This window comes from Scheffersomyces stipitis, chromosome 3 (genome assembly GCF_000209165.1).
Source record: "Scheffersomyces stipitis CBS 6054 chromosome 3, complete sequence".
In the NCBI taxonomy this organism is placed as follows: Eukaryota; Fungi; Ascomycota; class Pichiomycetes; order Serinales; family Debaryomycetaceae; genus Scheffersomyces; species Scheffersomyces stipitis.
The window spans coordinates 265244-289674 of NC_009043.1; the positions used below are offsets into that span (position 1 = coordinate 265244).

At 41.1% G+C, this 24431-nt stretch overlaps 9 protein-coding genes across 9 annotated transcripts; 3 read left to right on the top strand and 6 right to left on the bottom strand. All coding sequences in view use genetic code 12, as the record gives it.

The window, feature by feature from the left end:
• Positions 1-1070: 1070 nt before the first annotated feature.
• On the bottom strand, positions 1071-2537 carry PICST_57812 (histone deacetylase; the record flags this gene model as incomplete). The annotated part of the gene is made up of 1 exon (XM_001383644.1): positions 1071-2537. One exon carries the CDS (start codon positions 2535-2537, stop codon positions 1071-1073), a length of 1467 nt encoding a protein of 488 aa, XP_001383681.1.
• A 754-nt stretch (positions 2538-3291) lies between these two features.
• On the bottom strand, positions 3292-3780 carry PICST_57799 (carbonate dehydratase activity; the record flags this gene model as incomplete). The annotated part of the gene is made up of 1 exon (XM_001383645.1): positions 3292-3780. The coding sequence occupies one exon, from the start codon at positions 3778-3780 to the stop codon at positions 3292-3294; it is 489 nt and encodes a 162-aa protein (XP_001383682.1).
• Positions 3781-4308: 528 nt separating this feature from the next.
• On the bottom strand, positions 4309-5286 carry ALG5 (UDP-glucose:dolichyl-phosphate glucosyltransferase; the record flags this gene model as incomplete). The annotated part of the gene is made up of 1 exon (XM_001383646.1): positions 4309-5286. The coding sequence occupies one exon, from the start codon at positions 5284-5286 to the stop codon at positions 4309-4311; it is 978 nt and encodes a 325-aa protein (XP_001383683.1).
• A 658-nt stretch (positions 5287-5944) lies between these two features.
• On the bottom strand, positions 5945-7691 carry PICST_82650 (predicted protein; the record flags this gene model as incomplete). Its single annotated transcript, XM_001383647.1, has 3 exons — positions 5945-7138; positions 7382-7598; positions 7626-7691. The coding sequence occupies 3 exons, from the start codon at positions 7689-7691 to the stop codon at positions 6024-6026; spliced, it is 1398 nt and encodes a 465-aa protein (XP_001383684.2).
• A 621-nt stretch (positions 7692-8312) lies between these two features.
• On the bottom strand, positions 8313-9545 carry IDP2 (Isocitrate dehydrogenase [NADP] peroxisomal (Oxalosuccinate decarboxylase) (IDH) (PS-NADP-IDH) (CtIDP2); the record flags this gene model as incomplete). The annotated part of the gene is made up of 1 exon (XM_001383648.1): positions 8313-9545. One exon carries the CDS (start codon positions 9543-9545, stop codon positions 8313-8315), a length of 1233 nt encoding a protein of 410 aa, XP_001383685.1.
• Positions 9546-12278: 2733 nt separating this feature from the next.
• Positions 12279-14993, top strand: CLC3 (voltage-gated protein/chloride channel; the record flags this gene model as incomplete). Its single annotated transcript, XM_001383296.1, has 3 exons — positions 12279-12878; positions 12936-14306; positions 14355-14993. Coding segments are annotated over 3 exons (2610 nt in total), but the record flags the coding sequence as incomplete, so codon positions are not given.
• Positions 14994-15382: 389 nt separating this feature from the next.
• Positions 15383-16825, bottom strand: PICST_30524 (predicted protein; the record flags this gene model as incomplete). The annotated part of the gene is made up of 3 exons (XM_001383649.1): positions 15383-15404; positions 15449-16668; positions 16724-16825. 3 exons carry the CDS (start codon positions 16823-16825, stop codon positions 15383-15385), a joined length of 1344 nt encoding a protein of 447 aa, XP_001383686.2.
• A 364-nt stretch (positions 16826-17189) lies between these two features.
• On the top strand, positions 17190-18347 carry PICST_35413 (predicted protein; the record flags this gene model as incomplete). The annotated part of the gene is made up of 1 exon (XM_001383297.1): positions 17190-18347. The coding sequence occupies one exon, from the start codon at positions 17190-17192 to the stop codon at positions 18345-18347; it is 1158 nt and encodes a 385-aa protein (XP_001383334.2).
• A 5071-nt stretch (positions 18348-23418) lies between these two features.
• On the top strand, positions 23419-24261 carry PICST_30527 (predicted protein; the record flags this gene model as incomplete). Its single annotated transcript, XM_001383298.1, has 1 exon — positions 23419-24261. One exon carries the CDS (start codon positions 23419-23421, stop codon positions 24259-24261), a length of 843 nt encoding a protein of 280 aa, XP_001383335.2.
• Between the last annotated feature and the right edge of the window lie 170 nt (positions 24262-24431).

Consider the following 24431-nt stretch of genomic DNA (forward strand, 5'->3'; position numbering starts at 1 on the left):
ACGCCTGTCTTGCAGAAAAACTCTCTGAACTGTCTCTCAACTGTACAGTCTAGACTGTGAAAAAGCCTTCTCATGCCTATAACCTGTGAGTCGTCTCCCCAGCCTCAAGGTACAATACGTTAGCCATTTTGGCGTATGCACGCCTTGGCCAAAGCTGAAGACACACAATCCTCTGCCAGCCGGATGAATCTCTCGACCTAATTGGCACGTCGCTAGGGCGACATCTTCTAAATGAAATCCTGCCACTAATGCAATTTCTTCTCCCGATCCACTAATTGCCCTACAGCTGACACAAGAGCCAGTCTAATACTACTATATCTCTTGCTACGGCGTAGTTTCACACGCATTCATCCTGGTATGAGTTGAAACATCCTGGCTCCAGGGCTCCGACTCCATTGCAGAGGTATCACGCCCGAATTTTGGCTCTTATGCCTCGGTATGTGGAACCCCCAATTGTTTTCTTTTTGTCTCCATATGAGCTGTTCGTGGTCCTTGAATGACTTCTTCGTTGAGAATTGCATTTCCTTGTTCATAGTGGCACACTTTGAAACATGAAAATTTTTCGCGTCGCCGCGCGTGTCGCGTATTCCATTGTCGTGTCAGAAAAGTTTTGGCGTATACAGGCCTCTCCACATACTCTTATCCAACCAAGTGAGCAGATGACTGGAATGTTGGTTGATAAGAGCAGAAAGTCAACAAAACATTCCTGATCTCGTGATCTCATTCTTATCTATCGCATGCCTGGTAATTTCGTCTATCCTTGCCCGTAATGCTGCCACTATCTTCTTACACTTGTCCATCATTTTCGTATTTATAACTTTTCATTCACACTTATAATACGCTCTCGTGGCTACTTTTCATTCCCTTACAATTCTCATCGTAGCTGTCCAGTCGCAGTTCATGGCAATTCCATCATTCACGCCTCACTACATTATCATCAAAAACATCTATGTACTAATTACACTGCTGTATTCTATACATCAGCCTCGTCGCTTCTCACTGGAAACCTGATCCAGGTTCCGCGTCGCATTCTAGAAGCCCCTGACTCCCCTTACGCTTTGAAGGCTGTTCTACGCAGCGACCTCTTGGTTGAGATGGTCAATTTCGTTTAGCTCGGCGTCGGTCAACACATTCTTGTGCACTCCGTTGCCAGTGCCGTTGCTACTAGTGCCATTACCATTGACTCTCACATCGACGTCTATGTCTATGTTGCGTTCATTGCGGTTCTTATCGTCTTCGTCGTAGAACTCGTTGCCTGGCTGAACTAGCTTATCTCGCGAATAGAGCGAGCCACCCTTCGTATCCATGGCATCCATCTCATCTTCTTCGATATCACCGAAGTCCTCCAAGTCACGTGGAACTTCGTTCATCTGGACCGAAGGAGCATGTTTGGTGTGGTCGAGGTTGGATATCACATTCATCAAAATCCGGTCCAAGTACTCGGGCGAGTTGGCGTTTGTCATGTTCGACGATCGCACGTCCAACTCGTACAACGGAGCATAGTACTCGTAGTAGCCATTGTAAGGCAATTCCTTGTCGAGGATAACGTCGTTACAGATTCCTGTCTCAAATGCCCAGGTTCGTGCGACATTTCGTATAGTGTACCCTCCCCCACCAACAACCATCATGGGTATACCAAATGACTTCACATAGCTTACACAATTGGCATGGCCTCTCATAGATAAGTTGAATGGACCCAAACGGTCTCCTGACAAGGAGTCTCCCCCACATTGTAACACAATAGCTGAAGGCTGGTACCATTCGATGATTTTACTGATTATAGGTTCGAAAATGGATTTGTATGAGGCATCGTCGATCCCGTCTCTTAGAGGAATATTCACAGCGTGATACTTACCCTTTCCAATACCAACATCGTTTAAGTTACCTGTTCCAGGAAAAAATTCCCCAAACTTATGAAACGAACAAGTCATGACTCGGTCATTTGTGTAGAAAGCCTCTTCAACTCCGTCACCGTGATGAACATCAGTGTCGATGTAGAGCACTCTTGGGTGAACACGTAACAACTCGATTATGCCCAAAACAATGTCGTTCAAATAGCAAAAACCCGAAGCTTCAGACTTTTTGGCATGGTGCAAACCTCCAGCGTAGTTAATTGCTACGTCACATGACCCATTATTTATTCGAGCAGCTCCTTCCATCGATCCACCGCACGAGATCTTACAGAACTCTCCCAAACCATCGAAAACAGGACAGTCATCACCAACATTGAAGATAATCTGTTCTCTTTCAAACATGTGCAAGTTGTCAGGTGTTACCCTGTCTATGAAGTCTATGTATTCATCTGTGTGGAACTGCGTCAACTCGGTATTGGTTGCCGGTCTTGCTCTGTAGATTTCCATCTTCTTGTACAACTCGTAGTTCATGATCAACGAATGGGTCATACGTATTCTGTGGGGCTTCATACAATGGCCAGTTCCATAGAAGTAGTTCCCTACGTCTCTGTCGTAGAAGTAGGCTACTCTGGTCTTTTTGGACTCGTCCACTTTAAGCTCGTCAAACGGTAAACGAACATACATTTTGATTAAGGAGCTATGTTATCTAATGTAGCTGCGGCAAATAGGGAGTAATGGTAGAATGTAATAGGAGAAATGTATTTGAATTATGAGATTGAGCAAGTTGAATACGATATAGTGAACTTCGAAAAATTGTTTATTTCTGATTTTTCTTGTTTCTTTATCTTATTGATCTGGATGCTTTCGTGTTCCTTTCGTGTTGCTTCCGTAATGTTTCCGATTTTTCTTTCCAGATTTTTCCAGTTTTTCGTTTCAGTTTTTGTTTTACTATCTTCTTTTCGCTTTCGCTTTTCACTTTTTCACTTCTTTTCGCTCTTGTTATCTTTCGCAACGTCAGATGTGAATTTCTTCTTTTCTATAGGCAAGAAACAGTTCCCTAGTTTGATACTCTTGTCTGATATTCGTAGTATCTTAATTTTAATTGGTGTTGCTAGAAAGAACCAATTCCATTTTGCCGTTTTCTTTTCTCAGCTTATTGGTTTATCAGGATTGTTTGCTTGTATGCAAACCTACTACAACTCATTCTTCTTAAATATGGAAAGATCATAATAGCATACAACAATAGCACTAAACAATTATAAAGTCAACAAAAACACCATTACCTCATTCAAAACCCATACAACTACACCCATAACTCCGTCTCAATAAATACTTTCCAGATCAAAAAACATCTCAATCTACCTCAAATTTCACCCAAATCTTGCAATCTCGAACTAAACCAATCTTCACTTTTCGCAACACACTACCCCAACCCATTCTAAGCAACCTTCTTCACCTTACCGGTCTTGACGTCGTAGACATATCCAGAAACGGGAACATCCAACACCAAAGGACTGTTCTTGAGAAATTCAACATCCTCCTTGACACTACCCTCCAAGTCGCTGAATGGTAAGAAGGCGAAATGGTCCACACTGTGTCCCGTTTCCTTCTTGACAATTCCTCTCAACTGTTCATCAGAGAAGGTTAACATCCCACAGTCCGTATGGTGGACAACAACAATTTCTCTGGTTCCCAACAATCTCTGAGAGATGATGACACTTCTCAAAGCGTCGGAAGCTCTACCACCAGCATTTCGGATGACGTGAGCATCACCTTCGCTCAAGCCTAAAGCCTTGGCTGGGTCAATTCTAGCATCCATACAAATCACGACGGCTACCTTCCTTGCAGGAGGTAAGGCTAAGTCTCCCTTGGTGAATTGGTCAGCGTAATGGACGTTGGCCTGTTCGAACTTCTGAGCTTCGGACATATTAGATAAGGTATTTGTTTTTTTCAGTTACAAAAAGGTCAATTGAAGACTTCCAATCGAGAGCAAGCAAGTTTTGCACTTTGAAGCGGCTGCCATAATATTTAGGCTGTCTATTCAAGAGTTTAAGTATATATATTAAAATTGGGGACCTGAACCCCCTATTCGTAATCGAGTGATTTCGTGACACATGAATTGACGCCATACTTTTTCAAGGGGTTTATACACAAGTCGGATGGATATATGACCCAATTTCAGGTCCACAAGATGATAGCTTAGTGCCGAGCCGATTGCGGCAGCCGAAAGGTGTCTCAATTTGGCTTTAAAGACTCCCTTTGAAATCAAATGATTTCTTGTCAATTGACTGTGAAAAATAGGAAGTTTCCAAAACGCAAGTGTTGCAGGTCGCAGGTCGCATTTTTAGGGGGCTTTGGGGGGCTGTTGCACATTTACTATAACAACTTGCTGAATTTTATTGAACCGTAATATATAAATCTATAAGTGCTACGAGCGCTGGAGATGGTCGGGCAGCTAGATGTTCTTCTTGCTGGACCTTCCACATTCGTCAAGTTTGTATATGCCCAATAAGTATGCTATTCTTGTGACTACAAGATCAATGGCCATTTCAATTGAGTCCTTGGCCAAGTCAACCTTGGATCCGTCAATTTCCTGCCAGTTCACCGGCAACTCTTTGATCTTCATGTTCTGTATTTCACCCAAAAGCAATACCTCCACATCAAAGATCCATCTCTCGGTGTGCATGTGGGGGAAAATGTTCTTGACAGCGTTGTAGTTGAACATCTTGAATCCACACTGTGTGTCCTTGACGTCACGAATGCCAAAGATGTACACCAAAGTGTGCAATCCGTACATCAAGAAGTTTCTGATGAACGATCTCTTGACGACAGCATCAGTATTAACCATGTGTGCACGCGAACCAATAGCTACACCAGCTTCACCTTCCTTCAACCCATCCAAATAAGTAATCAAATTGTCGATATCAGCGAACTTGGTGGCCCCATCGGCATCTACGAACAACGAGAGTCTACCTCTAGAGTGTAACAAACCGTGGGTAACAGCACCACCTTTGCCTCTGTTCTTGGCTAATTCGATCACTCGCATGGTGTGTGGCTTGAGGTTGTACTCGTTGGCTTTTTCTAGCGCAAACTTGTCTGTTCCATCGGAAGAGCCATCGTCCACGATCAAAATCTCATATTTTCCAGGGTATTTTTCATTCAAGTATTCAAACGCTTCGTCCAACATTTTCCCAAGTCTCTTTGTCTCGTTGTAGCATGGGATTATGATGCTCAATTCGATGCCATTATCCTTGTAATCCGGGCTCTTGGAGTCGATCCGAGCTGGCAAATCGTATAATTTTCCAGTTCCATCGTTGGTAGTGTACTTCTGTTCACTGGAGTAGGCTTCTCTGGGTGTATGGGAAAAGGCTACCACTGTCAAGTAGACCACTACAAACACAGCGACTACAAACACAGCCAAGTTGATCCACATCTTGGCCTTTGCAGTTTCTGGTGGAAAAAGTGAGTGGAGATATGGAAATTTTTCAACGTTGATTAAGCTATTTTTGAAAGCTATGTTGATACGTGCGGCTCGCGTCAACATTAGTCTCACGTGTAGGAAATTAATTAGAGAGGGATCGCGACCTAGAAGGAATAATTTAAGATAGTATATTTCTACAGAATACTCTTTGTTCCATTCCCCTATATTAAAAAATGTGTAAATCCTTCTGTAGGATATAGTATTTCACTCTGGCAAAATCTACAAATTCTTTTTTTCCACTTCAATACTAATTTCTATGAATATAAATGTGTTCGTTTAGAATTTTCTCTGCTCCAAATATTTTAATTATGTACGTTAAAACTATACTGAGCATTCGAAATGTGAAAACATGTATAAGAAGCTATTAGGCTCAAAAATAAAATATCCAAGAATATACTAAAGATTATACTATCCGGAATAAAATACTTCTATTCTTAAAATATATAACTCTTCTGCACCTCTAATGCATTACGGTAATATAAAGGTTTTCTACGGTATAATATTTCCAACACTCTAGTAAGCACTCAACTTATCATATTCAATTATATTGCAACAGTCAAAAGAATTAGACTTTATCATCTTCTCTTACATTAAAACACTATAACACCATACACAACACAGCATACATTATTCTGGCTCTTCTTGGTCTTTTCTTCATTTATAATACAAGTATATATTACACACTTTCACTATGGAAGTGCCAACTTGGTGACTCTATTGTTCAACACTCGAGCATTATTCACAAATACCTCAACCAACTCTTCCAACCGGAAGGTGTCTGTGCCCAGAGTGATTTTGTCGATGGCATTGAACACCTCAAGCGTGTCGATTTCCATCTCCACCTCGAAGTTGATGTCATGGTTGGTAATCTTCTTGCCATGCTTGTTCTTGGCCTCTCTCGGTACCAAAACTCTGGTCAAGTCAAACTGGGTGATGGTAGGAGAATGGGTCCATGTATTTCTCTTTTTTTCTCGCACTATCGATGGCTTGTTCTTGGCCATGATGCCCTCGATGTTTCCTTCCGGAACAGGCAATTCAAGCGACAAAGACAACCGCAAGTCGTACATATTCGACGGATTATGGATATACATATCTGCAACTCTGGTCTTTTCAATCGCCGTATACCGTGGAGGGTTCAAGCTGTTATCTTTAGAAATTCGAATTCTCCGTATATGTTCACCTTTGCCTCCTACCTGGTAGATGGAGTCAGTGATATCGGTGTCAAGCATATTGAACTTTCGCCTGGGCCTTTCACGAGCTTGTCCACGAGTATCTTCCTGGTAGCTTTTCTCCAATTCCTCAAAGAACTTGCGGATTTCATTCCAGGCTATTTCTTCTACTTGCATGTCAAAATGGACACTCGAATGATCCGTGAAGATACACTCAGTAATCACACTGAGGTTGATCCGGTTGCCCGTTCTCTTGTCTACGATTTTACCGAACTTGAGCTCCAACTCTACGTACTTTCTGTTTCTTTCTTCGATGTTGGAGAAGTTGGCAAATATCCATTCTGCCATGGTCCTAGTCAAAGAAGGTGGAGGAATTACTCCAGTTATACTACACTGTAAATCCACACTTCTAGTTGATGTATAGTCGAACACGGGCTTGTCGGAAAGCGTCGTCCGCACACTCTGGCCATTCTGGTTCCCGATATCAGAGCTATCGATCAAATGGGCTCTGTTAGGAGGAATCCATTCCTGTGCCCAGATAGGAGGAACTGTGTACCTTTTTGGTTTTCTTGATTTTCTGAGCTGTTTGATTCTTGTCAACTCGTCTACATCTTGTTTACTGGCGGGGTCGTTATCTTTGTAGGTATTGCCGTTTTTGTTGTTAGCAACTTCTGGTTTCTGATTGTTTTGTTTTTCAGGTTTGCTTACAACTTCCTCTTTTACGACTTCATCGACGGCCGTCGCTGTATTTGATACCTTTCTCTGTTCTTCTGCCTTTATTTCTTCCTTTTCGTTCTCAGTGACTCTACCACTGAACTTTTCTTCCTTTTCTTCCACTGGTGATTGATTCAAACTGCTGAAACTAAGATCCTGGGCACTAGATGTGCGGCTGACATTGATCGTAGACTCTCTTCCAGTGGAAATGTCTACATCTCGATCATTGGTGATGTTAGCTATCGAATTACTCTTAATAGAAGTTGCTAAATGAGCTGATGGAGCTGGCACCGGCTTGACAAATGAAGTCTGACGTTCCGGTTCCGGAGGAGGATCGTTCAAAATGTTGACGATAGAGTGCCGTTGATGGACCGATTGGGTCTGGCTAGTTCTTCTAGCCGCTGACACCGGCAGAATTTCCTGCTCGTGATCGCTCGGAGGCGAATCGTTGTTGAGAATAGAGCCAACGTTCATTACTGCGCCATAGAATATTTTGATAGTATATTGTTTTTTCTCGGTCTTGGGGCGAATTGAACACAGAAAAGGCTTGGCGATGTTCTCTTAAATGTCAGGGAAGAGTTACGATAGTTGAACGAGAAGTCTCTGGGTGAATAGCGTCAATATTCAATGTGCTGAGGTTAAAAGAAACGAATATATAATTGAACAAGAAGGATTAAAATGTCGCCGTGAGAACTTCGATGGCGCGACATCTTGTTGAAGATTGAGATGTGCGACATATTCACAGCCATTGTTTAATGGAATGAAATAGTAGTATTCTAATTGGTGAGCGGATCGAAATATACTGTTGGCACGAAGATTGAAGTTAACGAATTGAATAAAACTCAGAAATTCAGAATAGTCATTAAATCTTATCTTTACAACAAGATTTGCGAAATTGTTCTCTGGGTATACATACATTACTCTCTGACTAAATACCAAATGATCAGATACTTCTATATTTCAGATTAGTTATGGTAATATCCAATTACTCAGATCTGTACATCCCTGTCGGTGCCCAATAATAAGTTACACTGCATACATAGAAACATAATACTAATAAATACTCTACTCTAGCAACCGTTTCTTCAACTACATCTAGTAGCCCAAGTTCTTGTTCAATCTGGCAGCAACAGCGTCAATAAATTCTTCAGTGGTAACATAGGATGATCTCTCGGTCTTACCCTGAGCCAAGGACAAGTCTTTGGTCATAATGTTGTCCTTGGAAACGGTTTCGATTGTGGCCTGCTCCAACTTTTCAGCAAACTCTGAGACCTCTGGGGTCTTGTCCAACTTACCTCTTTGGATCAAGCCTCTGGTCCAGGCAAAGATCGATGCAATGGAGTTGGTCGAGGTCTCCTTACCCTGTTGATGTTGTCTGTAGTGTCTAGTGACAGTGCCGTGGGCAGCTTCGGCTTCAAAAGCCTTTCCGTCAGGAGTCATCAAGACAGAAGTCATCAATCCCAAAGAACCAAATCCCTGGGCTACAATGTCCGATTGCACATCACCGTCGTAATTCTTCATGGCGATGATGTAGCCACCCTTGGACTTCAACATCTGGGCTACCATGTCGTCGATTAATCTATGCTCGTACCAGATACCTTCAGCTTCGAAGAGCTTCTGGTACTTGGAGGCATACAAGCCCTCAAAGATGTCCTTGAATCTACCATCGTATTTCTTCAAGATAGTATTCTTCGTAGACGAAAACAAGTTCAACTTTCTCTCCAAAGCCAATCTGAACGACGATTCAGCAAAGTCCGTGATAGACTCGTCTGTGTTGTACATAGCCAAGGCGACACCAGCTCCCTGGAAGTTGTACACGGGGTATTCCTGAGCAGGCGAGCCATCGGCAGGCTTGAATATCAATGACACTTCACCAGCTTGAGGCACGATAATGTCGGTAGCTTTGTATTGGTCGCCGAAGGCGTGTCTACCAATGATGATAGGTTTCTCCCATTGGGGAACAATTCTGGGGATGTTGTCAATGACAATGGGCTCTCTGAAAACAGTTCCTCCCAAGATGTTTCTCAAGGTACCGTTAGGCGACAACCACATCTTCTTCAAGTTGAACTCCTTGACTCTGGCTTCGTCAGGTGTGATGGTGGCACACTTGACTCCGACTCCGTACTCCAAGATGGCCTTGGCAGCATCGGTGGTGACTTTGTCGTCAGTCTGGTCTCTGTACTCAATTCCCAAATCGTAGTACTTCAAGTCGATGTTCAAGTAGGGCAAGATCAACTTGTCTTTAATGAACTGCCAGATGATTCTGGTCTGTTCGTCCCCGTCCATCTCGACAATGGGGTTCTTGACGGTGATCTTGGAGATGGCCATATTGCTATACGTCTGTTCTGTTGGTATATACGAATCTACTACAGATAGGTGAAGAAGAAACTAAGAAGAAAGTCCGACTGAAAAACTTGTCTGTATACAAAGCAGCGAATTTCCAGCCTTTTTATAGCGACCCCATTTGTGCCCACTGCCGTCAACTCTATTTGTCAGAACGTAAGCATCGGTTCGGTCCTAACACTAACAGCCCGGGAACTAGTGCCACATACAAACCCGACCAAAAAGGGCTAAACCAACTAAAGGTTAGGTTCCACCATCGGAGTGTGTATAATTGCCCATTTCGGAGCCATCTCGGCAGTGGAACATGGCGTGGTTATACCAGCCGGATATACAGTGAAATTGGACCAACCCGAAGATGTTGGGACGCGACAGATATGGTGCAATAGAATTGAACCACAACGGCCCACCAATTGGCACAGAATATGGCAATGGGAATGTCTGGGTTCCCTGTAAAAACCCCAGATCGGCCCTGATCTAACCTGAAATCTTTCCCCAAGAACTCCAGATCCTACTTGAAACTGTTCTCCAGTTTTTGACTAGAATTTACGTGGCCATACTCTAAACTGTTCTTCGACTATTTTCCTGTCTCTTCTATACTATACAATGGCTTCTATTCCAGCTGCTGGTCTCTAAACTCCTCCGCATTAGCATATGATCCGAGTCGATTGCCTATTCGAGGCAGTTACTCCGAAACCACAGAGTTCCGGAGCTGTCAACTTCCGCTAGCGATAATAATCCCGCTATTCTGGCCATTATCGGGTTGATCTTGTCTTGCTTCGGCTGGCTATCGCCCTTATCAACTCTGGCTATTCAATGTCTGTCTGGTTCCAGACTACCCCAGATTCTGCTTTGTGTCTGCAGAAGCGTAGCAGTCAGCACCAAATGGCGGAGAACCCACAGTGGGGGACCCGATGGTGTGCGCACGATTCTGACGGACTTTGGTTTCTCCGAAATTGTCCGTCGTTCGCAGCCCGGCGTTCCTAGGAACGACAGGACTAAAAATGGCGACTGCGCAACTCCAATCTCAGTATGGATTCAAGCCAGAAGAGACAGCTCAGTTGTTTATCTACTTGCGCTTGGTAGCTGGGTTCACGGATGATAAAACACAGCTCGAAGAATGTCGCATATTTGTCGTAGTTTGTCGTACATTTGTCGTACATTTTGTCGTATTCCTTCAGAAATTGTAAGGTATGTGAATCTCGTTTTGTATGGGGAAGCTTGTAAAGCCTGAAAAGCTTGCTCTTCTTACCTAATTGTATCACAATATAGCCCCCATATCGACTACTCTATTCTCGCCAATTTTATCTCGTCAATTTGATCTCAATTGCACGTTTTTCTGGTTTTCTCCACGTCTTTCCGTCCAGTTCTCCACCATCTTTTTCACTACTGCCCCACCACAGAACATTCTCTCCTGCATGGTATATGTCTCGACTGGGTGTTACGTCATAGATGAGATGGGGCATACCGATTATTTTGACTAGCAGATAAGACTGGGGTACAAATTGAGATGGATATCTGATCGTGTATCCCTAATTCTGGATTAAAATAGATACCAACGGACTAATAGGGTGGCTTTAAACAATTATCCAGTTCATTGTTACTCTATCGCTATCCTTCTTTCTCGCAACATGGGAGTATACTCTGGATCTCGCACAAGAGCCACTCTATTACTGTTGAAGCTTTCTCTCGTTCTACTTCAGCTTTACTCTTTCCTTGTATCTTCACTCCTTCCTTGTACTCTACTCTGCCTCGTTTCTTTCAGTCTACGCTCGCAATCAACGCTCCGGTTCAGCGAGACTACGCGTAACTAAAATTGAATCTGAGTATTAGGGTGCGTCTGACTAAGACAGATCCATAAATAAATCAGATAGAGATCACATACCTCCTATATATGCTATACGTGCTGTAGTTGTATATTCAAGTATATTTGTCAGTGGCACAAAGTATCCGGGAATTGCCAATCCTCAATCTCCAGCGATTCTGGCAAATCCGCTTCCACATCTCAGTCGCAAATCAAATCACCAACTGCTGCTGATGTTTCACCACCTTTGTTATTTTTTCTTGTCATTTGTTTGATTTTTATGGAACTCGTTCTTTATCCTCTTCTTATATCAGCATCTTCATACCAGCATCTTCTCGTTTCTCCATATTCACCCATAGACTGCATCATCTCTTCCGCAGTGTTGTTTTGATTTGTTATTGTTCGCATCTTCATTTTCGTCTCCGGACTTGTCAATAACCAATCTACAACCCACTACTACAAATCGATACAAGTGTCACCTGTTCTTAATATATAGCATACCATACTCAAAATCACATTGCATCATACCAATGCCAGATCTTGGTCGTCCAGAACGAGATGCCATCAGAAGGGCTGAGTCATCATCTTCTGTTTTCGCTCAAAATAGACACCAACATTCTACAACTACTGCCTTGCCTCCGACAAACAGAGGACCCGTCAGAACCTTGCCAAACTCGCCTCTAGTTCATGCTCTAGAACCAAAGCTGTCCCATTCAAATTTGCCTCATATAAGATCAGCAGGAAAATTCGATATCAGATCACCTATAATTCCAGAAAATTCGGTGCTCTTCACTCCTGGAGGCATAAACGAGGGTATATCATCCAATTTGCATGTTCACGATCTGGCTTCTTCTTTATACACTTCGCGTACCAACGCCACTGTAGCTTCCAGGCTCTTGAGTATTGCAGCCGCGAAAACCTTATACACCTTACGTAACTACTATAACGACTTCACAACCATAGACTGGGCCAAAGCCTTTATCCTGACAAATAGATTCAATTACGAGTTGGAAAAAAACACCTGGATCCAAGATGACTACGAAACCAGTGAAAGTACAAGTGGTAAAAGAAGAACACCTATTCCTTTCTACTACAAGTCATACTTGGTGCTCGGTAAATGGGTGCTTATTGTAATTATAGGCTTCGTATTCTCGTTGATTGCTTTCGCCATCGACAAGTTTGAGATTCTTCTTATTGGCTTCAAACACGGCTACTGTAGGACGAATTGGTTTGCGAGTCAGGTCTCATGTTGTGCCAATTCGGTTGCTGGGCCAACATCTTCCGAATCGTACCCTCTGTCTATGATGTACATGAATGTATTCAAGCTGGGCTACCTCTTGAACACCCGTAACAATTTGGAGGTTTGTCCTGATTGGATCTCGTGGTCCGCTATATTCTCGAAAGAGCCTCTCTACAATCTTTTCAGGTTCGATTTCCTTATTTATGTTGTTTTAACAGTAGTCTTGGCTCAGTTGGCTTGTATCATCACTTTATCAACTAAACTAACTGGCGGAGTAGTGGTGTCGCCGCCAAAGCAAGAAGACGTAACTCATTTGTCAACAGGTAACGATAAGACTGGAACAAATGAAGAACATCATGAATCTTCTTCTTCAGATGACGATAACGAAAAGGCTGCTGCCCAGATTTCTCCTCGTGTCATGTACTCTGCTTGTGGATCGGGGGTACCAGAAGTCAAGACTATCTTGTCTGGTTTTGTTATTCGTCGTTTTCTTGGAACATATACATTGTTTGCTAAAACAATAACTCTTGTACTTGCTATTGCCTCAGGCATGGCTCTTGGCAAAGAGGGCCCGTATGTACATTTGGCAACTGCTGTAGGTAACATCGCATCAAGATTCTTCCCGTTCATCGAGAGCAATAATTTATTGAAAAAGCAAATATTGTCTGCAAGTGCTTCAGCTGGCGTTGCCCTTGCCTTTGGCTCCCCGTTAGGAGGAGTTCTCTTTATTCTCGAAGAAATAAATCATTATTTACCATCACATCACTTGTTTCAAATCTTCTTCTGTGCTATCATTTCAACGCTTTTCTTGAAATTCTTGAATCCATACGGAACTGGTAATACAGTTTTGTTCGAGTTGAAATACAATTCAGATTGGAGCGCAATTGAGCTTCTCTTTTTCGTAGGATTGGGAATAGCAGGAGGTCTATTCGGGGCCAGTTTCGTGAAATTCGTTCAGTGGTGGCCCAAAAAGTTCCGTACCAAAAAGCTCATCAAGGACCATCCCGTTTTTGAAGTCTTCTGTATCGCTCTACTAACTGGTTTAATAACGTTTTGGAATCCATATACAAAACAGGCTGCTTCAGAATTGGTCTTAGATCTTGCTACTCCTTGTGGCTTAAAGGAAATAGATGGTTCATTGTGCCCAGCAACTCCTGAGCAATACATCAAAGAAATTGGATCATTGATATTTGCGTTTGTCGTGAAAGTCATATTGACCTTTGTCACATTTGGTTTGAAAGTACCTTGTGGTATTTACGTTCCTTCAATGGTGGCAGGAGCATTATACGGTCGTATCTGTGCCATGTTGATTCAATTATTTAATCTCAAATACAACCTTAACATCGTTGACGTATCTTCGGTTTCAACTACTACCTCGGTTATGCGTTTCATTTGTTCGTCCAAATCAGACCATTGCGTAGATATGGGAATTTATTCGATGATTAGTGCTGGTGCTTTCATGGCAGGTGTAACAAGAATGAACATTACATTGGTCATAATCTTATTCGAACTAACCAGTTCCTACACTTATGTTTTGCCTATTTCTATCTCAATTGCTGTTGCAAATTGGGCTGGTGGATTGTTAGAAAAGAATTCTTTATATGAGACTATGTTGATTATGAACGATTATCCATTCATGTCATCAGAAACAGAAGCCATCGATCCATTTTTAACAGCTGGAGATATCATTCATGCAACTGATAAGGTAGATGAAGATGTTCTGAGAGTTAGTAGCATTTCTCGAATCGATGAGATTCCTACAATAGAAATCAGTCGTGACTTGTCTGATCATGATCATGATCATGCCAACAGATTATATTTAGACGTCAGTGAGTCTCCGTACGTGCCTGCTTCCTTGTTGCAGTCTAAATTCATCTTATTGGTCGACCAGGGTTTGTTGGATGGTTGTCTTCCACTAATCAAGAACCAAGTGTGTGTTGGATTGCTTTTCTTTTCAGATTTGGAACTTTGTCTAGATAAGCTTAAAGGATTCTGTCTGGAATACGAAGTGGTTGATGAAATCTATTGCAAGCTATTAGTCTCAGATGGCTACGACCACAGAAATAACGATACTATCAACATGCATGAACGACATAATTCTGCTGTGGTTCAAAACATCCAAGGTGGTGGCAATCAAATGGATTATTTCAGTTATGGTTCAATCGATAATGGGGTCGATTATTTGGTATCTGAAGTACTAGAATCTTTCACAAACTTAACTCAATATGTTGACTACTCGCCTATATTCATAAATTACGACAGCGAGTTGAGCTTTGCTCACTTGATTTTCGACAAGATCGGCAACAGAGTCATTGTTCTCCTTAAAAATGGTCATTTCTACGGCGTTTTGCATAAGAAAGTGCTTATCGACTATTGTAGACGGGTAACTTGATAAAATTCATTACATAGCATATCTAGATCTAATGTCCTGATAAATATTCCTTTTCTCTTTGATTGTAGTTGATATTATAGATTTTGCAGCTAACAAATGTTTCTGCTATCAATAGAGTAAATAATTCCATATTGTCGATAAGCGTTTTAGTGTTAAGGGTACTATTGCTGTACCTGAATTCACGATTTGGGTCCAATTTTTCTTTTAATCCGGCATTCCTTGATAAACACCTCCAATAGTTATTTCCATCTCCATTTTGACTCTGACGTTGCTTCTCGATCTTACTTAGCATATTTTTGTAAAACCGATAATGTTGGAAACTGTCGCTTATGACTTCCAAGTAGATTTGACAACGTAATAAATTGGTTGGAATAAGCTTTGCAATAACACTATTCAATTTTTCGTTTAATTCTGGGGGGTTAGTAAAATATGACATCAAAAGGTACAATACTAACCTGCTGAAGTAGCTCTTTTCGTTGAAATGAAGACCCAAGTTGGGACTGTTGTATTTGGCATGGATTTTGTAATGTCTGGAGGTTATTTCCCCATAAGACAAGTGACTGTCTTGAATAATTCTCATACCTTCAATCCTAAGCTGGTATAAGTTTAAAGGTCCATCAATTGACTCAGTTTGCTCACTTGATTCCAGAAGGAATATTGCTTTGACGAGCGGCGTGTTTTCTTCAAGGATGTTGTCCAACAAAGTGAACAATAGATCCAAATCTTCTAAAGTAACCTCTTTTAGGACTTGAATAAGAAGATTATTTGTGAAAAGAGTAGAAAGGTAAAAGAAAGCTTTCTTGTATGAAAGCATATTGAGTGTATGAAGTATTAGTTGGGTGTTGAATACACTAGTAGTGCTTAAGACATTATTCATGACGTGCAACTCAAAAGAGCCAAAGAGCTGTAATCCCCAGTTCTTATCCACCTTTAATAGAACATCAGAAAAATCCAGCAACAATTCGACATATCCAAAATTATCTATTGTGGGAGGGCCTGTGATGCTGGGGTTAGTAAATGATTCCATAGCTTGTAGGTTTTCATTATAGCGCACCAACAAGTTGCTCATAAAACTATAGTCTAACAACGAATTTTGCACCATCCAGTCATAGAACACTTTGCATTTTTTGGAGAGAGTGATAATAAGCATAATATTCTCTAATTGCTCCCTATCTCTTTCAATGAAGTAAAGGTTGCTGATGATATCAAGTATGAAAAATTTAAGCCTTCGTTTATCAGGGACCTGTTGTTGAAACCAAATTTCTAGCACCAGAATATACTTGCTATAGAGGTCTAAAGTTGTATGAATCAACTCTTTCATGTAGTCGACTAGGGTTTTATGCATATATCTGTATTTGGTGAAGTGTTTCAAGTAGTGTTCCAAAGTATTAGCTAACTGCCAACGGACATCTTTCTCTAGTACAACACTCTGAGAGTGGCATTGCAGGACAGAATCAAACATCCAATCAAAAATTTGTTTTCGGACATCAAACAAATCATGGCAGTCGTCTACTAGCTCTATATCTGCTAAAGCATAATAGAATCCTTCTCGTAACGCAAAACATAGTGTATCAGTATTCTTGAAAACTTGCAACTGATCGTAAACATTCCACAAATCGGAAGTGAGTTGAAGAGACGCAGATTTCTTCGTAGGGGGAGACGCCTCAGAAGCCATCTAGATGTGTTAGTACAATAAACCTTTTGATATCAAGCATTAAGTGTTCACATACTGTTTCTTTATACTTGCCAATGTTCCTGACAGCTCTTTCAAGAGTGAACTGGGCACTTTGGAAGGAGTTGTCTTTTCCGCTTTTAGGAACAAAAGGGTTCATCAGGGACAATTTTTTAGTTTGTTATTTCGGCTGTGCTGTAATTTGGTTTCTTGGTTTATTTAGGATGTCGGAGGCACTTTCTGAAACTTGGATACTCCGTATTGGTGTGAAGTTCGGAAACAGGCAATAAAATATGAAAATATGAAACAACCGAAGTGTTGCAGCCATTTTGTGGTTGCAATTCCTGTACATTGGAGGAAAACTGAAACAGCTTTTGTATTTCGCAACCTTGATGTCTCAGAAAGCTATATATAATATCTATAATTCTCTCTATACCTACTATTTTGTCTTTTCAAATCTTTACAAGTTTTTCAAGGTTGTCCATAATATAAGAATTCGTAGCTGATTAATTTCATATTCAATCATGTCCCGAGCAGTCTCAAAGTCTAGACCATCTACTTCCAATGCGAATCATGCCAATAGATACACGTACAATAAATTTGGCTCAAGAAAGGAATCGGCTTCAACTCGAGAAACAGCGATAGCTGGAAGCCTTGAAAGCTCCAGAAGTTCGAGAGAAAATCAAAATCAAAATCATAATCAGAACTTGAATCCGAAAAAGATTCTGGCTTCGAGTGAAATCGACTATTGCAATCATTACATCCATACCAAACAGAATGCGATTTCTCAGATCAGAAACATCGCCAATCCCACTGAGGGTTATCCGAAACTAAGCAAGTTACATCAGTTGAAACGAGCCCAGGTAGAGAAACATGCTACTACCCCCTATGGAGTACGTGTAGCTACAGACAAAATTATTCCTACTATTAACAGTTGGATCGACAACTATGGATTGAAATTTGACGTTATCATGATCGGGGCACTTGTAGAAAACCAGTTCATATTACCGCTATTAAATTCCATTCCTATCAGTAAACTTTGTGCTAAGCCAGGATTCTTGTTCATTTGGGCTACTACTCAGAAGATTATCGAACTTACTAGTCTCTTGAACAACGACAATTTCAACAAGAAGTTCAGAAGATCTGAAGAGTTGATCTTCTTGCCTGTAGACAAGGACTCTCCGTATTATCCTGATAACTCTGGAGACTCTGTTTCATTGTTGGAGAAACAACAATGGCACTGTTGGATGTGTATTACCGGTACAGTTAGAAGGTCTACCGATAATCATCTCATCCACTGCAACGTCGATACAGATCTACAAATCGAGAGTGCTGGTAACAAAAAGAAAAGCTCTGTACCCGAGGCGATGTACCGAGTAGCAGAAAACTTCTCGAACTCCAACAGAAGACTACACATCATTCCGTCTAAAACGGGCTATGACTGTCCTATAAAAATAAGAAAAGGGTGGGTAATTATGGGTCCCGACGTCATTCTCAACAACTTCGATCCCATGAACTACAGTAGAGAATTGAATGCGGCTTCTGTCGTACAATATAATACGTATGCTAATGGATCCAATACTGGAGCTAATGCTCAATACTTGGTTCCACAGACTAACGAAATTGAAGACTTGAGACCAAAGAGTCCAGTTTCCGGAGGTAAAAAGACGAATTCTACATGAATAACTAGTTGTATTGCTAATCATTATTGTTAGTACAATTGATACAAAAAAAGTGTCGATCAATATGAAAGAAATTGAATCCTATTGAGATCAGAGGTTTGATGAATGTTGGAAAAGGGTTGTTATCAGCACCGCCCGAAGACTCTGAGTGAGCTGAGTAAGGTTTTCATCACAACAATAGGACTCATTTCGTTCAAGTGAATTCCGAATTACATACAATTTAACTCATTGTTGCAAGATAGATTAAAGAAGAAGTAGTATAGAATATAATTAAAAATTTTTTCAGACATCGAGTAAATATGAAAAAAAGAGAGCAGGGTAAGTTTTCTGTGTGCAGGTGCAAGAAGAAGTAGGGCCGAATCTATGTGAAGAAAGGTAGCAATTGCAAATTTAGTATTGGTAATTATGATTTGCAATGAAGAAGACGATAACTAACACCATTAACATTGAAGCTGGTATCGTTTAACATCGGCAAATTTCTTTCAATATTATTAATTTTAGAGAATATATTGAAGAATTTCTGAGAAATGAGGCGAGAATTGGAAAATATTAACAACTGCTGTAAAATCTTTTTGACTGAAGTTAACAAGCCCAAATCTTGCAAAATTATACCTAATAAATCTTAGACCATGCTGATATTCATAAAAGATGCTTTTCTTTAGGAAATCGCCTGAATTACAACTATTTTGGGTCTTTTTCAATGTCACGTGATTTTTAAATTTTATGGTTCACTTCTAAAAGCACAATTTCAAGAAATGGTTGCGTGGTCTAGTTGGTTATGGCATCTGCTTAACACGCAGAACGTCCCCAGTTCGATCCTGGGCGGAATCATTCTTTTTTTGCATTTGAAACATTTGAAGGAGAACATCCATGTGTTCCAGTTAGGCAGCAACACCCTGCGAGGAGCTGGAGTAGTACACTGTTACCGGTGAAGATGCAAAAAGGAAACTCGCTTTTTTTTCTCTAACGTCAAATGGAGCCTCACGTAGGAGTGGGACCAAACTGGAAGTATAGGTTTCAGCCTGACACAATTGAAGTGGATTATAGAAATGTGGGTTTAGTGGGGAAGATCCGAGAGATTGGAGAAATGAAACATGTGAAACAATGAAGATAAATTTGAACATGCCCGAAGATAGCCAGTACAAAATCGTGAAAATCGTGGAGACACTGAAAAGAGTGAGAATTGTAAAAATCGTGAAAACAGAAGCAAAGTGAGTTCTCAATGAGAAAAATTACGGGCAGTTTTCAGGTCGCTGATGATACCTACAGCTTAATTGAGACATTCTCTACAATGTCATTTTACGGAGCTTCTGGAAGGGCCAGGCACTCATTTGCATCTGAACAGACACAATTGGGGCCGCATACCTACGGGATCAGTGAGTGATTCATACCGGCAGATACCATTGTAGCGAGGCGAGAATTTAGCGAGATTGTGTGCGACTATACGAGGGTAGCAAAGCCTTGTATAATTGGATGTGAATGAAGAAATATGGAAAGCAAATGACAGCATTAGGAAGCGACGGATGTGACAAGGAAGCAGAATAGCACATAAACAGAGTAGAAACTACAAGAGGCGTAGTACAAGAGGTGTAGAATTGATAATTAGTGAGTTTATTCTGCGAACGTGAATTCTGTTTCTCGCTATTGTGCTGCTGTGACTCTCACTAATAAAAATCTACTCCTGCGAGACACAATAGCCAGAGCTTGATTGTCTCACTAAACGATACTGAACGACCACAGAACTCAGCTTAGAAACACCAAATCACCACCAACCTCACGAGGTCTTCCGTCTTTATCATTCTAACAGCTCTCGCTATATCTTTCCGTAACCACCCCAGTCTCTCTGTTTGGCTGGAGCTGCTATTATTTCTAGCCCTCTTAAAGACACCCATGCACGCCCCTCTGATTGCGATTCGCGATTTTGCGGAAGCGCAGGTTTAGTCTTTATCAGGAGGCTTGCTGTGTTCTCTACAAATTTGCTACATTTTCTCTTCTCGCTTTTCTCCTGCCAGCAGTCTACCGTGGCAGTATATGTATCGTCTGACAGACACTCAGCTTCAGCTTCATCCACATCTTCATTCGTCGTGTACTTTTCTCCCTTTACCTCGTTTAGAATCAGTTCTCATTTTGATTCTCACCAAACGTCTGAGCCACGCCCTTGATCCATAAAATAGAGAATATATTCTTTTTAGTTTCCACTACTTACTCATATCATATTATCATTTACTGTTACACGATAGACATCATATAGCACTATCCATACTACACTAATCTATTTTACTGTCATATCACAATATAGCACTACATATTCCATATACCATGCCACCGTATGAACTCGTACTGGTGCTCCAGGAGGAGGTGCATTCCAGTCTCACGCTACATCCCCAGATCGCCACGCTTAACCAGCTCTTTCTCAAATGCTTGAAGGAGCCACGCTACCAGTCCCCACTCACCATCAACGAGCTCTCCAAGTTGTTCAACAGCTTCTACCGCGACCTAAATGCCCTTGTCATTAACATCTACACTCAGTCCAACTCCACCAAAAAACAGTTGATAGCAGCCTCTACGTACTTCAACAATAACCCCAAGGTATTTGATTACTTGCTAGCCATTGCCAACTACAGCACATCGTCCATCAAGTTGCTCAAACGCTCAGACCCTGACGCGCTTTACCAGCTCAGAATCTTCAACTACTACAAGTTCCTCATGGTTTTTGAGTCCATCGAAGCATCCCATATCAACTTACTTTCTTCCATCAATGTAGGTGAAGATATTTCATTGTATGACAAACTACTTCGTTTCGACAATAAGGACATCATCTACCAAGAGTTTTTAGCTGACAAGATCGTCGCATTAAAAGGACTAGATCTTTCATTCAAAAGCTTCATAGACACCTCTGTCAGTGACCAGGATAAAATCATTTCCTTCATCGAGAATTTGACTCCAGAAGATTTGGCACCGATACAACAGAACTTGACAGACTTGAACACAATCAATGTCACACCATATTCAAAGCTCCAAAACATCGTCCAGATGCATAAGAACTTAATCAAGCTCTTTCTCAATAACGACTTCAAAAATAGCGACATCAACAACGATCTTTTGCTTCCATCTTTCATATATCTCATCATCTACAAGCTCCAGACAAAGGATTTGTTCCTAAACTTTGTCTACATCAAGAACTTTGCCAATCTCTTTGACCCCTACAAAGTCGAAGTATATCCTGTAAATCTCAATTCGTCATACTATCCCACAGTAGAAAAGAACTACACTTCTAATAAGTATAGAATCTGTAATCTTTACGAGATGTTGAATTTGAACGAGTCTCTGAACCAGTCACAAGAACAAGAGCATGTAAGTTCAGAGGAGTACAAATTCTTTGACAACGACCGAGACTTGATCCACCACTTGGCACAAACGTATATGAACAGCGGAGAGTTACATTACTACTTGACTAATTTTGAAGCAATTATTGTTTTCTTATCGAATATCACCATTTCGGAGTTATTAAACAACAACGAAATTGAAGAAGAACACGACCTTCATCAAGAACAGCTTAACGATAATTCGAACAAATACAACAACAAGTTATTGCTAGCATCTATATTCAAGTTGGTAGATGAGGAAATATTGGCTCAATTCCAATTCCCAGATGGGAAATTAGCTGAAGAGGCCAAGGCTCAGGAAGAACAAGACAAGCAGAACAGATCAAGATCTTCATCTCTTGTGAATACTATCAGCAACAGGATCAATGAAACCAGGTCAAGGTCCAACAGCTCCATCATGAACACCTTGCAGAAGTCAAACATCTTAGCAAAAGAAAAGTTCCCCACGTTGTCAGCAGCCACAGAAGGAGACGACACAGATGTCACTGGATTTTCCATGATGAAAAACATATTGGGAAGAATAGGATCAGTAGGATCTGCGCTGGTTCAGCAATTGAGATACCCCACTGATGAACACCATCAGATTACTCATCAAGATCAAGAATCTGATGAGGTATCGCTAGCATCTTCGAACCAAAAGAGATCAAGTACATTGTTCACAAAATTGTCTCCGAACCATTCAAGAACGAGATCGTCCTCTCTCGAAAACGCTATGGGTAATAATGGGTTTTTGAATGCGCATTCCACGAGCAACAAGAGGAATTCTATCACTGCGAAGCTTACTAACGGAGTCTCTGAGTTCATGACTAAATTGAACACTACACAAAATCCTTCGCAGTTGCAGTCGTCGATCAACAAGAACATCTCCAATAGTTCCTTACATTCTTTGGAAGGTGGAGAGACAGAAAGCACAGCAACACTACAGAGGAGAAGCGACATCACCAGAAGCAGAACTACCAGTTTGCAAGTGATGGATAAATGGTTTAATAATATCGGAACCAGTTACGCTCAGCAACAGCGAACACCCTTATCTACAAACAATGAAGGTGACACAGACCTAACAGTACAATTGACCAGATTCCACCATGTCGACTTTGACAACTTGAGTGTCAAGGACTTGAGAGAACTCAAGGGCTACTACGACCAGATGTGCGAGTTGTTGGCAACGCACCAAGTGAATTCTAATGGAAGAGCAGATAAAGCGGAACTGAAAAATTCTGAGAGAATGGGCTCGAGAAATGGGTCCGTCGATGGAATTTTCAAGAGCAATAATGGCAAACTCAATGATAAATCCAATGATGAGATTTCCAACGAAAGCAGCAGTCTTTAGGGACTTCAGAGTATAGATTTATACAATAATACAAGCATAGCATATGAGAGAAATTGAGACTATGGCACTATGATGTACTGGAGTCACTTTTATACAAATACTTTGTTTGAAGAAATATGTTAACTAACTGAGTACGTTCTTAAATTTCCATCTTAAAATTGAGCTGCAAAGCTAAAGATGATTTGATAAAAATCGAGATTTTCACGTGACTAGAATATCCTGCACACTCAACACATACACAAATATTTCTAGATATTTCCACAGAAGAATGACATCAGAATGGCATATCCATAAAAGGTCAACAGAACCCCAACATACTTTCAATCCTTTCGAACATTCATATAAAGAACATGGAATGCATATGACGCCGGAAATATCGAAGAAGCGGGCATCTGAGTCTGACGATATCTACTCCTACTCCAGTGGAAAAAGGATCAGACTAGATAACCTTTTTGACGGACTTTCTCTAGGTGGAGATAGACTGAGTCCAGAGCAGGAAAATAGCATTAGAGAAGATTTTGTCATCAATCCCAACGTGGAAACGTATTCCGTGTATAAAAAGAAGATTTCAAAACCGAGAAGTAATACTTCGTCAGGAATCACCAGTGATTTCAGTAGCTATTTAGCAGAGAAACTAGTTGACCATTTCAACGAAGAGATGCTTCGCAACCTCCAGGTGATCCCCTGGTACGACTACAGATTCCTCGTGATCTATAGGTTTGAAAGATGGGCCGTCCGTCTTTTCAACCGCTTTCTCCGAGAATTCAACAAAAGAAACAACCTCCGAATAGGGCCCATGCGTAATTACGATAAAATTCTCAAGCTTGTGGAAGAACAGAAAATCACGGCTAACGACTTGTTTAATATTCTCGACCAAATGTGCCATGCAGAAATGGCACAAATCGAAAAGAGGAAATGGTACCGGTCTCAGAAACAAGATGAATCTCACTTTGTAGATGAAGCTGAGATACTAAAAGATACACGCTACGACTATTGGGACACGCTTAATATAGACCGAGACTCAGCTATGCTGGAAAACGAAGGATATCGCAATGATCTTACAGATCTGAAGGTTGAAGAACTACCGCTTGATGAGCAGGATATGGAGATGGAAGACTGGGGCGATGACATCATGGCAGACTACGGTTCCTATTATGGCGAATACAGAGACAACAACAGCGAGCCAATGATGGCATAACAGACAATAAAACAATTGGAGAACAATAAAATGATTTGGACCTTGTTGAATTGGCGTTAATCATGTCGTCGTTGTAGAGTAGATGGTTATGGTAGACAACATAAGCACGTGACATCCTCCACATAATACAAGCTTATCGCGATGATTCAAAATCATCAAAATCAGAACTA